The 15,597-nt window shown below is 43.7% G+C and overlaps 1 protein-coding gene across 1 annotated transcript in view; it reads right to left on the minus strand.

Annotated features, from left to right (window-relative positions):
* Positions 1 to 3,028, minus strand: part of tenm2b (teneurin transmembrane protein 2b) — a 268,527-nt gene extending 265,499 nt beyond the window's left edge. The window contains exons 1-2 of the mRNA XM_063203803.1: positions 2,784 to 3,028; positions 203 to 205 (exon numbers count right to left, since the gene is read on the minus strand). Coding sequence (XP_063059873.1) covers positions 203 to 205; positions 2,784 to 3,028 — 248 coding nt within the window. The remainder of the gene's footprint in view (positions 1 to 202; positions 206 to 2,783) is intronic.
* Between the last annotated feature and the right edge of the window lie 12,569 nt (positions 3,029 to 15,597).

The following is a 15,597-nucleotide window of genomic DNA, read 5'->3' on the forward strand; positions in this document are numbered from 1 at the left end:
TTCTTTTTAATTTTCGCTTGGCCCCCGTACTGAGCCTAGGATCGCCTCTGCATGCACGCAGGAATCAGAGGTCTTCGGAACTTATCATTTCAGTCAGATGCTTCTGGTTGTGTGCCAAAAGGGGAAAACGGTGGCCAATAATTTTTGAGTTTGATGATGGGCTACTGTCTAAAAAAAGATGTGAGAAAGTCGGCGTCAGCACTTGCTTCAGATTGTACGGATAAACTGCCCGGCATGGATTAACGCATTGAAGAGAAGGTTGGCAACGTTATCTATTTTTGTAATGTCAGTGTTATAATCGCTTTTTGTAATTGTTGCATAGCGATCATGGACTTGTGCAATCATGTAGGCCTAAGCTAAGCAAACAGATCACAGCACACCAACCTAACTTTATCTTATTCTAGTTAAAACATGGGTCACGCACCCAACTGCATTCGCGAAACAAAAGTCTTGCATGGCGCGGCGAGGACCACTTCTGAGGTGTTTTTTAAAAAGTGTTCACAATAATGCTACGTAGCAAGTGCACCAACCAGCACTCAAAGTTTCGACAGTCTGACAACAACAGGGCAAGCAATCTAGCAAACACTAAAATGATATAGTCGCATTTTCCTAAAGCACTGTTATGGCCATTTCCCTAAAGCACTGTAATAATGTCGATGCTCTGTCAGGCCTATATCTTTGCGTTCGGGTTTGTGTTCAGTTAAAACATGCCTGGGTACCACTCGCGGATTGTTCAGTTAGCAAGTGGCTCTTATCTGGGAGAAAAACATCTTGTGTGATACATCCACATCCACATCTAAACATTACGAGTTTGCACCGTAGTCTAGCCTACTGTAATTATTGCATACGCTACTATTGCAGTGTAATGCGCCACCTAGATGAAAACCTCTGACTTTTTAATTGGTAGCCTATATGGTACATTTTGAGGGGATTTCGTGACAGCTTCGCTGTAGTTCGCTGCTAAGGGGATTCCCCTTCCTCGCGACAAGCGACAGCTGATCTTTCCTTTGAGACAGTCAGTCTTTCCAAGGCCATTGGAAGTTACATTAATTAACACGTGTTTCCCACAACGGTTTTTATTCGACAAATTGGTCGGCAGCAACGTCGCAAAATTAAGAGACTTTTGGTTGTGCTTCTGTTTGGTAGTTCTAGCTGTGCCGACGTTTACTCTGCCAAACGATAGTGCACAGAATCTCCTCTCTGTCCGCTGGCTATGCTTCCAATGGCTTGCGTTGCAACTGGTGAACTCAGCAGGGGTTTAGCGCACCCTTTTGTTGTGTTGGAGTAGAACGTGTAGCCTGCGTTGTTTCATGCGTTTTGAATATGGCTCATTATAATGTGGTGTAGGGGCCCCGGATTGCGTCTGCACCGGGCCTCGGCGAGGGTTAACGCGGCCCTGCTCACAGTCTTGTGTTTTCTCAGGATTTTTCCAATTTCAAATATTTTTTCTCAAAAATGTTTTTTTCTTGCTGACAGGTTAGGGTTAGGGATTGTTTTGGTCTGGGCACAGCTAGTTTTCTTTCATTCATTATATGAATTTGATAGCCTAGCAACTAACTGGAAAAGGTATTTCTCAAAAATATGTCTTTAATGACAGGTGAAGGTTAGGGAATGTTTTGGTCAGGGCACAACTTAAATTGCTATAGCATTATTTTGTTTAGGATTAGCATTTGTATTGTATTTTCTAATGATAGAGTTAACACAGTGCTGTGGTAATAGCCTATAGAAAGCACTTCCGTGTGCCCATCACAGAAAACAATTCCGTGTCCAGGAGCACGGAAAACAATTCTGTGTCCAGGAGCACGGAATTTTGGCAAAATCCGTGCTCCTGGACACAGATTTCGTGTCCTTCACATCCGTGTCCAGGAGCATGTCATTTTTGGAGATAAGGCTGTGTTATCCCTTACGCATTCTGCATTCTCCTGTAATTTCTCCCCATGTACTTTATGTTGTTGTTAGCCGCTTCTGCCAAATGTATTGTAATGTGAGGCCAAGTCTGCTCATGCTGCCATGGAGGGACACATTGTCGCCTAGCACCCTAATGTCAAAGCTGGAACCATAGTGAATTGCTGAACCAATTCATTTCTACAATGAAAAAAACAAGATGTGGCTATTTCCTCCCCGTAACTTCAGAATTCCACGCAATTCATGTATTTGTGGCTTTACACATGGGATTTTTATATGGTTATGTCTTTATTTTTTAAATATAACGAGTAGCCTGATAAACCAGCCTAAATGTGAGACCAGAGTAATTTAGTCTGGCCCCGATGAACGATACCTCCGAAGATTGTTGATGAGAACAACCTGTTGTTTTTTTCAAACCGTGCCGGCGCTCTGACCAATTGGCGATCTTTGCCATTGATGTGCTTTCCCAACGGTGTTGCGAGCTTCGTCGTCACTCCCTCAAAACCCCGCCTGCTTTGATTCAAAACAAATCTCTGCGTTGTGATTCGTTTTGCCAGACACAGGGCACAGTCTTCAAAACGTTCTCAGATCCGAGGCCAGACCCACTCGTAGCTGAACATTTTCAGCGTCCAGCGGGTGGCGCTGGTTTACCAGGCTAATGAGAACTTGCATTTTTTTTTAATGATTTCAGTTTGTGTAGGATGATCAATGCTTTTTAAACATATTCACAGCTTTTCAAAATTACCGCAATAATACTGAAAACCATGATCATTTTGGTCACAATAACCTTGAGGTAAAATTTTCATCCTAATTGAGATCATGTGTGTGAGAGAGAGAAGAACAAAAATAGACAGACACAAAGATGTGCACTGCTCTACTCACCCTGTCGCACATACTCCTCCCTCTCGTGACGCACGAGCTCAGCCACGCACCCGCCGTATCTCAGCCGCGTCTCCTGCTCGTAGGCCTTCAACGTCTCGCCGCCGCCGTACGCCTTTGGCGAGCCCAGGCAGCACTCGTCCGCATCCGGGCCGGACGTGGCATAGTGCCGCTCCCGCCGGAAGCTGCCTCGTGAGAGCGAGCGCTGTTGCTGCTGCTGCTGCCGTCTGTCCTTAGTATCCATCAGGGTCGTAGGTCACGGCTCCACCCAGGCTACTACTACAAGACCTTCACAGTCTCCACCTGCAATGACAGTAGAACATGTAAGTTTAAGTGCTTTAAGAGGTAAAAAAGTGCTGATACTAACAGGGGCGTAGGCAGAAATAATAAAACAGGTGGGCCCAGAAAAAATCGGACGGGCCAAACCCGAAAGCGTGTAGGTAGATATTGTGAAACCGCGCTCAAAAATGATACTTTGAAATTGAAATCATAGAAATCACAGAAGATGAAGCAGACTTTTGACAAAATGATTAATAATCGTTCAGTGCTATGCCATTAATTATAGTTCAATGAGGCAAAAGTTGACTGTCCAGTGTGAATGGGGAGGGCCTGGATGTCAAGTGGGCAGGCCCAGGCCCACCCAGGCCCACCCTTGGCTACGCCTATGGATACTAAACTGAAACAGTTTTTTAAATGCAGTACTATCTACAGGTACACCATAAAAAAATCACAGTACTCTAGACACTAAAATTTGCAAGTGCCCCACCCTGGCCCATCCTGGTCACTACAAGACCTACACAGTCTCCTCTTGAAATGACAGTAGAACACGTCTACGTCAGATCATTAAAGAAAACACAAGCAGCACATAAAGCTCATTTTACACCTCCCTTGGAGTTAAATGACTGAGCTTTACCTTTCTCCTGTACATCCAGCAATTATCTGGCAAAACCTTAGGCAATGCAAATTCTACCTCCAAGCCAGCAGTACATAACTGAATCGTGGAATAGCTTTGACTGAGAAGAAACCATCACCAGACTAAGAGAAGAAGAGAAAAGTAAAACTTGAATATTTGAAGGGCAAAATGAGCTTATTTCCAGAAATAGTGCGGTGTGGCTTTAACAATTCACACAGACCTCCCTGAATTGTTTTACAACCTCATCTATTCCTGGAATATATTTCTTTATCTATACACTACAGTCAGTTGTTAGAGCTTTGAATGGCTTGCGCTCTTTGTTATTGTTGTTGGGGGGGATTGAATATTACCCGCTGTAAGTTAGAACTAAACTGTGACAAAAATAATAATAATAAGGTGACAAAGATAACTTACTGTGAAGTTCTAACATTTGCCTCAATGTTGGAATTTATTTGTGAGCATTATTACTGTATATATCTGTATTGATGACAAAATCTATTACTGCAAATGTCCAGCAGCTATATATACATCCCTCAGCCTGAAGAAACCTCTCGGATTAAACGATTGAATGCAACAGATCTTCACGCCTTTGGAAAGTCTCAAGTCTTACCCAAATCCCTCCATTTCCTGTGCCCACAAAGTAGCCATGGGATTTAAGACACAGAGACAACAAAGACAGAAGATGGAGAGACGGACAAAGATAAAGATAGATGGATAAGGAGAAGAAGAAGGAAAAAAAAAGGAAAGATAGAAAGAGAGCCAAAGAAGAACATATCTCGCAGCAGAGTTTGTGCAAGAGGTAGGCACGGCATGCCTGTTTTTGACACCCTCCCACAATACATCTGCTTGTGGAGTGCCTCCCTTGTACAGCGGGCCAACTCAGAGGCACTGAGTCACAAATAAACAGTCAGAACACTCCAGAGGACATCTAGCAACAGGGATGGGGGGTGGTGGTGGTGGTGGTGGTGGGGCCGGGTGTGGTGACTGCATCACCCTGTGGTCCACATCAAGTCCATCTATCTAGACTGGCAAGCTGTGGAGGACAAAAATATCCTCTCTTTTGCTGAGGAGCCCTGACATAGCCTTATGGAGGTTGTACATTCTTTTTTTGGTCAATAAATGTAGTTAAAGCATGTTTGTTAGTTGAACTAAGGGCTAGGCCTAGGAGGACCTGTGGGTGAGTATTCAGCCCACAAAAAGTCTCAGTGTACCTTCTTCATCTGTGACAGGAGCCTGATTTCTTACCAAAAATAATGAGGCCAGAAACCTGCGATGAGATTGACAACACAAAAGGCCTAAACAAAAATAAACCAGTGAAGACTGTGTGTGAGGGTGTGGGTACACAGACAGGACATTGTAAAAGAAGTTCCGAGTTGCTATTGTCGTATTGCTTCTTACTTTTGAAGTCACGACCAAAAATGTGTTTTCAATGCATGATTTGGGACTGGACGACACATGAAACTAGTAATGACCTTATTCAGATCTGGTTTGCATAACTCGCTGACATTCTGAGCAAGGCCTAAGATTAAAAATACATGGAATTGCAGAGACATGAAAGAGGATTGCTTTCTTTCTTTTTTGACTTGTTGAATTTTTTAACTTTTTAAATTCTGCATTTGATCATTGACAACTCCCTTGCAGTGTCTTTGCAGCTTAAGTCATCTCCTCTCAAAAGAAGTGAAGGGTTGTTATTAGTGAAGCTAAATGTGGTGTTTTTGTCCAATATTAGCGAAAACATCTTGAAAAGAACATAAGGTCATTGCTGTCTGGTATTCGTTTGAAGTTTTATGACCATTATTAAGACAGCATTTTAAATCTAATAATAAACTGTCCAGACATGCAGAGCTCAATTTGATTTGCAGCCTTTTATGCTTCAACAGATGCCGAAAAAACAAAAGAGAAGTCATCCTCATTCTGAAGATTAAGAGAAACGTGGGGGCCGCCCTCGACAACGACAATTCCAGTGAGAGAAAGAATAGGATCATAAAGAGAGGGAAGGGGAGAGAGAGAGAGAGAGAGAGAGAGAGAGAGAGAGAGAGAGAGAGAGAGAGAGAGAGAGAGAGAGAGAGAATGGAATAACGAGAGAACAAGAAACCAAGAGAGAAAGGATAGAAAGGAGAGAGTTAGTGAAATAAAGAGGGAAAGATAATGAGTTGTCTCAGCCAAACTACAGCGTGCTGCGAGGAGGACAACGCCACATGGATTTCAGTTACATTTCAAGACAAAGGACTCAACAAGCAAGTGAGCAAGCAGGCACACACACAGGCAGAGAGAGACACACGCACAGAGACGTGCACACACACAAACAGGCAGGAGTTCTTCCTATCACTGGGAGAAAAACAAAAAAAATGTTGCTCTCTGGCTCACCACAGCGGTGGCAATTCTCGCGCTCCATTAAAACTAATCCGCCCAAATCCACACTGGGCAGACCGCTCATTCGGCGCCTTAATCTGCCTGAAAACAAAAGGATTTGGGGTGCCACCAACTGACTTTGCCCACCACGCCACTGGCTTTCCGAGGCTGGCACGGCTTGGCACACGGCGGACACCTGTGGACCCTGATGAGCCTATTAGAGGCTCTTTAGTCCAGGGCAACGCAAGGTTCTTTTTCTGTTTTGCTTTGTTTTGTTCCGTGGCCAAAGCCAAAGATAAAGAGAGTCTGTGCTTCTGGAGATGGGGCAGGAAATTAGATAGTGCTAAAATCCATGAAATGAAGCCGTGTCTGTCTACTATACACCTTTACTGTGCCAATTAGGACACCAAGCATCAAATTGAGGTCAGGTTGACTTGGCAAAATATGAATTCTGTATTTTTTCCCATACTGAGCTATGGTATATAGATGTTTTTCATGATAGTAATAGTTGGACTGATGAGGTCCTCATAACCTAAGGGCTTACAGTATGATAACGTGGTGATTTTCAAGGATCAGTGTGAGGTGCACACAAATAGTGGAATGATTAAACAAAACAATACGGAATAATGACAGAAATAGTAGATCAACAAGTTGTGATGTGCTTAATCACTGTCAATTAACAGCCATGATTGTCGGCTTGATTTGTTTTTTGATTAATTGCCCAATCGTACTCAAGGGCCCTCACTTCACAGTCTGTCTAGTGCGGGAAACAACATGCAATTTATCACAAGCACAGATACATGACGACAAGTACCAGGAAGCACATTTTCCATCACTTTTGCTGACAGTCGACAGAGATAAAAAGAGACATTTAAAAAAAGATATGGACAGAGATTTTCTTTAAAAGTCAAGACACAATGGGATGTGTCTTGGCAGTCAATCAAAGCTGAATGTATAGTGTCCTACCCTCATATGTAAACCTTTGCTAGTCTGTTTCTCCCTTAATATTGGTGTCAGATTCACACAAATGCAGTTCTGGGGTGCTACCTTGCTACTAAACAGGCACGACAAGTATGACTGAAATCTTTGTCGGTCGGGTTCCAAAGTGTCTGATTTCACGTGAAATGACCCATATTGACTTTAGTCAGGCCACGACCTCCTAGTGAGGCCAGAGGCAATACACATATCGTTTCTGAGCTACGGAGCAATTGGGAACTCCACCCACTTAATCGGTAAGCAATCAACTTTGAGCAGCTCCAACGGCCCTGGATAGAGGCCTGTTCAAGGCAGTGACGAGGTTTAAGCAGGGACGTTCTATTGGGATTAAGAAAATGTTTGGGTAACACTTTACTTAAAGCCAACATTATAAGCGCATTTATAACAAATTATAACGCACATTATAATTACTTACAATGTATTATGACTACACTCATAATGCTTCATGATGCTTTATATTAACAGTTATGAATAACTATGAATCTGGCTTATAATGCCTTATACATCCAAGGGTTTTATGAATGCTCATGACTGGCTTTAAACTGCAGGCTGTAAGATGGGGCTTATCAATGTACATTATGAGCAGGCCTGCTTATACCCCTCTATGCATAGACCTGGATGATACACTGTCATAAGGGCTCATACGATGCTATAATGTTCCATGTGAGATTTTAAGTCGTCAATGTGTGCTGTAAGTAAAGTGAAGTTCATATGGATGCATCTATAATGCACTGTATAATGCACATCTATAATGCATCATAATGTACTGTAAGCCCCATCAGGCCGCCTGTAGTTTATATCCAGTCATGAGCACTCATAATACCCTTGGATTTATAAAGTATTATAAGCTAGATTCATGGTTATTCATTACTGTTAACATAAAGCATCATTAAGCATCATGAGTGTAGTCATAATACGTTGTAAGTAATTATAATGTGCATTATAATTTGTTATAAATGTGCTCATAATCCGATATAGATATGGGCTTCATAGAAAGTGTTACCAATGTTTGTTTTAAACTTCGGCACAGCCTTTTCTGGCCTCGACCAGTAGCAAAGAGAGGGAGTCAGGTTAGGCTGTTTAGGAAACGTTATTCGTTATATTTTCAGTCAGACCAACATCTCAGAGATTTGAAAGTCGATGATAATCAGGCAATATTGACGCCATATGTGTGAAGCAAGGACATTTGCATTCATTTTGTCTTATGGTTTTATTTCCCACCACGGTAACACTTTCATTTACAGTAGTAATTACTATGTACTTTCTGGGTAACAACAGGGTAACTGAGAGATATTACATGGCATCTAACAGGTACAAAGGCAAGAATTACTATGAAGCTACTGTGTATTTTCTGGGTTACAACAGGGTAACAGAGATAATTTACCTGTTAGACCATCTAACTTTACCATCATGTAAGCAATTATATGGTATTTACTTTGTACTTACAGTACCTCCTTTCTACCTGTTAGATACCATGTAACTTCTCTGTTACCCTGTTATTACCTAGACAGAGCACAATAATTATGTACAGTAACTGTATCCTAAAAGAAAGTGCTAACCACGCCACTAATTTGCTTTTGTAGTGGGTAAACAAATTCAGCAAATGGTTCTTGTTTTTACTTTTGCTCTTTAGCCTTGACATTAGACGTAAAATGTTTGAGCTTTAGCTGTTATAATAATCCCACTCTAATATGCTGGAATGTTTTATTGCCAACAAAGTCTACTTGTGCGTGGCTTGAATCAAAATTTGAAGCTGTGTTTAGAGACTAATTTTAATGACTTTCCACTTAGTGTTCTTGACACACAGTACTACTTGGCAGGATAACAGTAGTGTCTGCTTACTGATGTGTGTAAAAAGCTTCAGTTTTAAACAGAAATATTAATGAAAAAAATTCATCTGACAAGTTGAACTGCTTTTGGTGGCATTTCATAGGTACAACAGGCATTTCATCCATCATACATTGGCCAGAAAGTCATGACAGTTAAAGTCATTTGTCATTGAGATCACAGAGCACCACACCACAACACACGGTGTACTAAACGAAACCCAGTTTCTGCATTAAAAGAGCAATTCTCAATACAATCTTTTTTATTCAATCATTTAATTTTAAAGTATCGGGGCAATCAGAACTGAGTCAGTATTGCCTGTTTTTCCTCACCAAAATTCAAACAGCAGAACTACTGACACAATACAAATATTTTGCCACTCATGAGTCATAATTTCTTGAAGAAAAATAACAGTTTAATGGATACGTAGTGTTACGGAAAGCAACCCATATGCCTGAGCAGGGTGACAGGACAAGCATCTGGCCCCGGGGAACAATGTGTCGCCATGGTACCACTCTGCTCAGGGGACTTCAGTCACAGGGGAAGACGGAGAGCAGCACTGGTCATTCACACTGCTCAGTAGCCACCTGTCGGGGTGGCTAATTGAAGCCGTGACCCTGTGGCAACCAGGCCAATGCCTTAACTTGCCCGTGACTGCCCCCACAACATGTCCAGCACACACACACAGCTGAGCATCATTTAGCTTCCGAGGTCCTCAGTACAAATGCACTACACCTTGTCTGATGTCGCAAGAAACACTCACTAGAATGGATATTTGTGGTTTTGCGTTGCCCCTTTCTGACCAGGGTAATAATAATGCTTGCAATTGCTTTATTGCTTACTACTTGCACAGTAGCAATACAAACAATGTGTAAATGAAACAATCAATTAGCCCATCTATCGATCAATCAATGAATTGATTAATCAATCAAACAATCAAATCAATCTACCGATCAATCACTCATATTGCTTCCCCAATTGTTCCACTGACATTTCTGATAGAAGTGTCACAATCTTTTTTTTTTAAAGAGAAAGGTCGGTACTTACAAACTATTTTTGGTCCAGCACTTGCACTGCGTAATGTTTGCACACATTCTTTCTCTTTTCAGAAGTTTTGAGAGTGACCTGCACAATTTACTGACACATTTTTTCACAAGCTTGACTACAAATTCAGAAATCTCACAGACAAAACCACTCAGCCAGAGCCATTTCCCTCTCTGACCTTGACTCTGGTGCTAGACACTCGTCCTAAGGCCAGCATGGCATCACTATGGGTGGGTTAAATGGTGTGTGACCACCTGTTTCACAATCACACCTTCACAAGAACTCCAACTATCCCCCCTTATATCACGCCCACCCCCACCCCTCCACCCTCAGCCTCAAAAACAATCTATTCACTGACCTCCAGGCTCACACCCACAGACACACAGACACACAGACACACACACACACACACCCACACACCCACACACACGCACACTCACACACACACATGCACGAACACGTATGTGCACGTGCACGCGCATACGCGCATATGCACACGCACACACACACACACACACACACACACACACACACACACACACACACACACACACACACACACACACACACACACACACACACACACACACACACACACACACACACACACCATATCTGACTAAATTGGTTGAGCTGGTTGGTTCTACAATACACCTGCATACACACACACACAAACACATAGATACACACACATAGATACACAGGGTGCGATTTGTCAGAAAACCAGAAGGGGGGATGTGTTTCAGATTTTAAGCAATATCAATGGAATTACATTAAACAGTGAATAAAATCATGTAGAAAAAGTGGCGATATCAAACCAGAAGGGGGGACAATCGCCCCCATCCCCCCCTACAAATCGCACCCTGTAGATACACACACATACACACACATGCATACTACCCGCACGCATGCGCTAATATTTGCACACACACACTCTCACATGCACACACACCCCTTGCAGCGTTTGAGGAAGCGATGTCCCAGCTGTGAGCCTCATGCATAATAATGACAACTCTCCCTCCACCACAAGAAAACAAATATTCAAAGTTCACTCTGTGTTTGTAATCTTTCAAAAATGTGTGCAATTCTGTGAGTTACCGTACTCCTCTAACTGTCTATTGTTGTGTGCAACAACAAAAAAAACACGATGTCTGTTTGCACACACAATCAAAATCCCAGACCTCAAAGGGAGGTGAATAATTTTTTTCTACTACTACCTCATTTAAATATCAAACACCTATCCAAAAATGTAGCCCATGTACAAATGTGTCTAAAAATAGACAACAAAAACAGTCAGACAACAAGCCTCTTCTGTCATCTGTAGCTCAGGCTTACAAACCCAAACACAGTACTAGGCCAACAGAATATTCCACTCTATCAATACGTAAATACTACTGCATAAAAACACATTACCAGCTATACAGATACAATACAGAAGTATCTCATACATTTAATAAAAGGCAGTCATCATTAATCACCTGAAACTCATACTCACACACACCCAAATCCTATAGGCCTATTGCATATTATACACAAGCAATACACTATTATTGCCACTGCATAAAAACACATTGTACAAAGCAATACAGACATGATACAGAAGCATCTCAAATACATAGTGACCCTATTTATTTATTTATTTATCTATTTGTCTATTTCATGGCTTGCCCTACCTGGAGCATTTGCTTTGTCTCTTTGTGAATGTGTTGTTTTGTTATTCTCCTTGTCTATTGTCTTGTGTGTCACTGTCGCTGTACTGTGTGGTGCTGTTTTAAGCTTCTACTTTTTACCTGCAAACAAATCTACCTACGGGTATGAAGAAAGTTACCTTACCCATCATCTGAACCTCACACTTGCAAACCCAAATACAGCACTACTGCATATTATTATACACAAGCGACACCAATCCTACTGCATAAAACATAACACCAGCAATAAAGACACTAGACAGAAGCATCTCAATATTACACGTACAGTGCATTTACTGAATGACATACTTGGCCAGTAATGTACATGCTTCTCTTTATGCCTATAATCATGTCCCCAGTTAAGGGGGGCGAGAAAGGGAGAAAGGGAGAGGAGGAGGATCTCTATGCATACGAATGTGAATTGAAATGGCTGCTCATTGTAGCATCGGCGTCGGTCGGTTGGCTCCCACTCATGCCCTCCCTGAGTGGCTGTTGAGGGGAGAACCTGTAATGAAGACTACGCAAGTGGCAGGAGGTGGTGGGCTGAGGGCGTGTGTGTGTGTGTGTGTGTGTGTGTGTGTGTGTGTGTGTGTGTGTGTGTGTGTGTGTGTGTGTGTGTGTGTGTGTGTGTGTGTGTGTGCGTGTGTGTGTGTGTGTATGTGCGTGTGTGTGTGTATGTGTGTGTGTGTGTGCGTGTGTGGGCTGTGTATGTATGTGTGTGTGTGTGTGTGTGTGTGTGTGTGTGTGTGTGTGTGTGTGTGTGTGTGTGTGTGTGTATGTGCAGGGAAGCAGACATGGGGGGGGACAAAGGGGTCAGTTGTCTTGGGCCCAGGGAGAGAGGGGGGGGGAGGGGGAATTGGGTCCTCATTACAGTAATCGGGGGCCCTTTCAAATGACTTTGTGCCGGGCCTGACAAAAGCTGTCAGCGGCCCTGTGTGTGTGTGTGTGTGTGTGTGTGTGTGTGTGTGTGTGTGTGTGTGTGTGTGTGTGTGTGTGTGCGCGCGCGTGTGAGTGTGTGTGTGTGTGTGTGTGTGTGTGTGTGTGTGTGTGTGTGTGTGTGTGTGTATGTGTGTGTGTGTGTGTGTGCGCGTGTGAGTGTGTGCGTGAGTGTGTGTCTGTCGTGGTGAGGTGAGGATCGTGGCCTGGATCGCTCCCTTGCTAGCTGACTCAGTCCCTACCTCCTCCTCCCTCCTCCTGGCTGCTCCCCTCTGAAGGGGCCGGGCTGATCCACAGGCCACTTCACCTGATCCACCCCGCCCATCTCCACCACCTCACCTCAACACCTCTAGGCTTGGGTACACACACACACTCTCTCTCTCTCTCTCTCTCTCTCTCTCTCTCTCTCTCTCTCTCTCTCTCTCTCTCTCTCTCTCTCTCTCTCTCTCTCTCTCTCTCTCTCTCTTTCTTCCTCTCTCTCTCTCACACACACACACACACACACATGTGCGCGCACTCATGCACGCACGCACTCACAGACAAACACACACACACACACACACACACACACACACACACACACACACACACACACACACACACACACACACACACACACACACACACACACACACACACATAAACACACTTTCACCACCCCACCCCCCACCCTCTGCCATGGGGGCTAGATAATGGCTGTCCACTCCAAACACATTATATGCTATATGAGGCGGCCCCCCCTTCCAGCAGGCTGGAGTACACTCCACTATCCCTCGCCAAGTGCCGTAAAATTAGGCATTCAGCCACTACAATGTGGGGACAGGCAGGGAAGCCGACAGGGGTGGGGACAAAGGGGTCAGTTGTCCGGGGCCCAGGGAGAGGGGGGGAGCAGAATTGGGTCCTCATGACATTGTATGTATTGGGAGGGGGCCCTTTCAGATGACTTTGTCCTGGACCCAGCCTAAGCTGGCGGCGGCCCTGTGGACAGGCAATGCCGGGCTAAAGGGGTGTCACTCCACCTGGCTGGCACTGGCACACACACACACACACACACACACACACACACACACACACACACACACACACACACACACACACACACACACACACACACACACACAATCTCCTCATTTGTCTAGCGCACAGTGCATGCAAATTATGCCTCTTGCCTCGTTCTAACCTCACTCTCCCACCTCCACCACCCTCCACCCTCCAGACTCCAGCAGCTCCCCCACCCCACCCCACCACCCAACATTTTCAAATTGGGATGAAAAGAGCTGCTCTTCTCTCCCGCTTCCTCTCTGCCACTGGAGCTGAACACCAACATGAATTATTTGCCTGTTACAAAACCATTGCAGGGAGCACAGGGAAGACAAAGAGAAATGGTGAAAGTAAAAAAGAGACAGAGAGAGAGAGGAGAGAGGGAGAGAGAAAGAGGTACAGAGAGAAAGGAAAGAGAGGAGAAGAAGAAGGAGGAGAGTGTGTTGTGTAACTCTTGCAATACTGAATAGGTGCAGACAGGTAGGCAGTAAAATCTTTGAGCTGTACATCATGGGTAGACTAAAACTTACTGTTCCCTTGTCATCATATTTCATCTGAGACTATGCAAGAGAGGGGAGGGCTATGCTCTTTCACGGTGTCGGCTGAAACAAGGGGGGAAACGTCAAGGTGATAGAGGGAGCACATAGTAACGAGCCCAGTGCTGGTGCTGGATGACTGGATGGCTTTTCCAGTATGATCCTTACTACAGTGGCTCAAGAGCCTCTTTAAAATACCACTTTATCGTTTTGCCGTACATAAATTAACAATCAATTGAGACTAACTGGTGTGAAGTGTGAATTGAGAGTGGGTGGAGTGGGTGAATCACACCACGCAGACCTTATGGGTGCCATTAGGGCCCTTTGTATGGTTCTAGGTACCATATATGAGGATGTACTTTATCGACGATGACTGAAGAGCCACCATTCACATGCTATTTAAGACAAAGCAGAGGCATAAGCAATTTAACAAAGCCGATCGAACAAACATGTTTGCCATGGCTATTGGTAAAAGATGATGCCTTTGTACACATAGAAAGGAATTTTTACAGTGCAAAACACCACTTTATCTATTGGCATGTACATGTATAACAATCAATACAGCCTAAGTGATGTGAAGTGGGCATTTCTGTGAGAGGTTTTGTGTGAAAGATATCCAGCACAGTATACCGTAGTACCATATATTGTATGAGGATGTATCCACTGGAAAAAAAATGGAAATCTCTTTTCTGCTTGGGTAATAAGGTAGGGACGAACATTGTATGCCTTGCTGAGGAAAATCTCAAAAATTTCAATCAAGGTCTGATGTCAAAGTGCTTAATAATGGTAACCATGACGACAATGGTAGCGAAATTATCAGTCAAATGAAATGACTTGTTCATTCTCTACCCTCTCTTAGGAGTCCCTATTAAGTGCCAAATCATCAACCATCTACGTATTTCGGTAGCTTATGGGGGAAAAAAAAAACGATTTGACAATATATGACAATATAACAATGAGAATGTTAAAAGGCAAAAGGGAAAGCCACCAGGGTGACCATTTCCAGGGAAATAATAATAATGACTCCAAGATGACCACAGTTCTCCGCCTACGCTCCGCTATTATTTCCATTGAACTGGCAGTCTCTGTGGCCGCTCTATGCATATCCCTTACATAAATATCGGATGCAATCATGGCTACCTCTGCACTCAAAACCCATTCATCGCACGCTATTCATTGGCTATTGATCCTGGCTGCATGTCGCATGACAAAGGGCAGATTAAAACGGGGGGCCCTGCAGCCAAGGCTGATACTGTACATCTGGTAGGTGTCATCGAACAGTGTGTTGTCGTGTGGCATTGCGATGCCGAATGTTTACTGCATGCGCGGTACAATTCCAGTGCATAGCGTTTGCAATTCAGCCGATACAGCTCAGCTTTGGCCACACTCCTGACGTCTTTGCTTCCCTCTCTTTCTCTCTCTCTCTCTCTCTCTCTCTCTCTCTCTCTCTCTCTCTCTCTCTCTCTCTCTCTCTGTGGAT

Source organism: Engraulis encrasicolus, chromosome 7 (assembly GCF_034702125.1).
Source record: "Engraulis encrasicolus isolate BLACKSEA-1 chromosome 7, IST_EnEncr_1.0, whole genome shotgun sequence".
In the NCBI taxonomy this organism is placed as follows: Eukaryota; Metazoa; Chordata; class Actinopteri; order Clupeiformes; family Engraulidae; genus Engraulis; species Engraulis encrasicolus.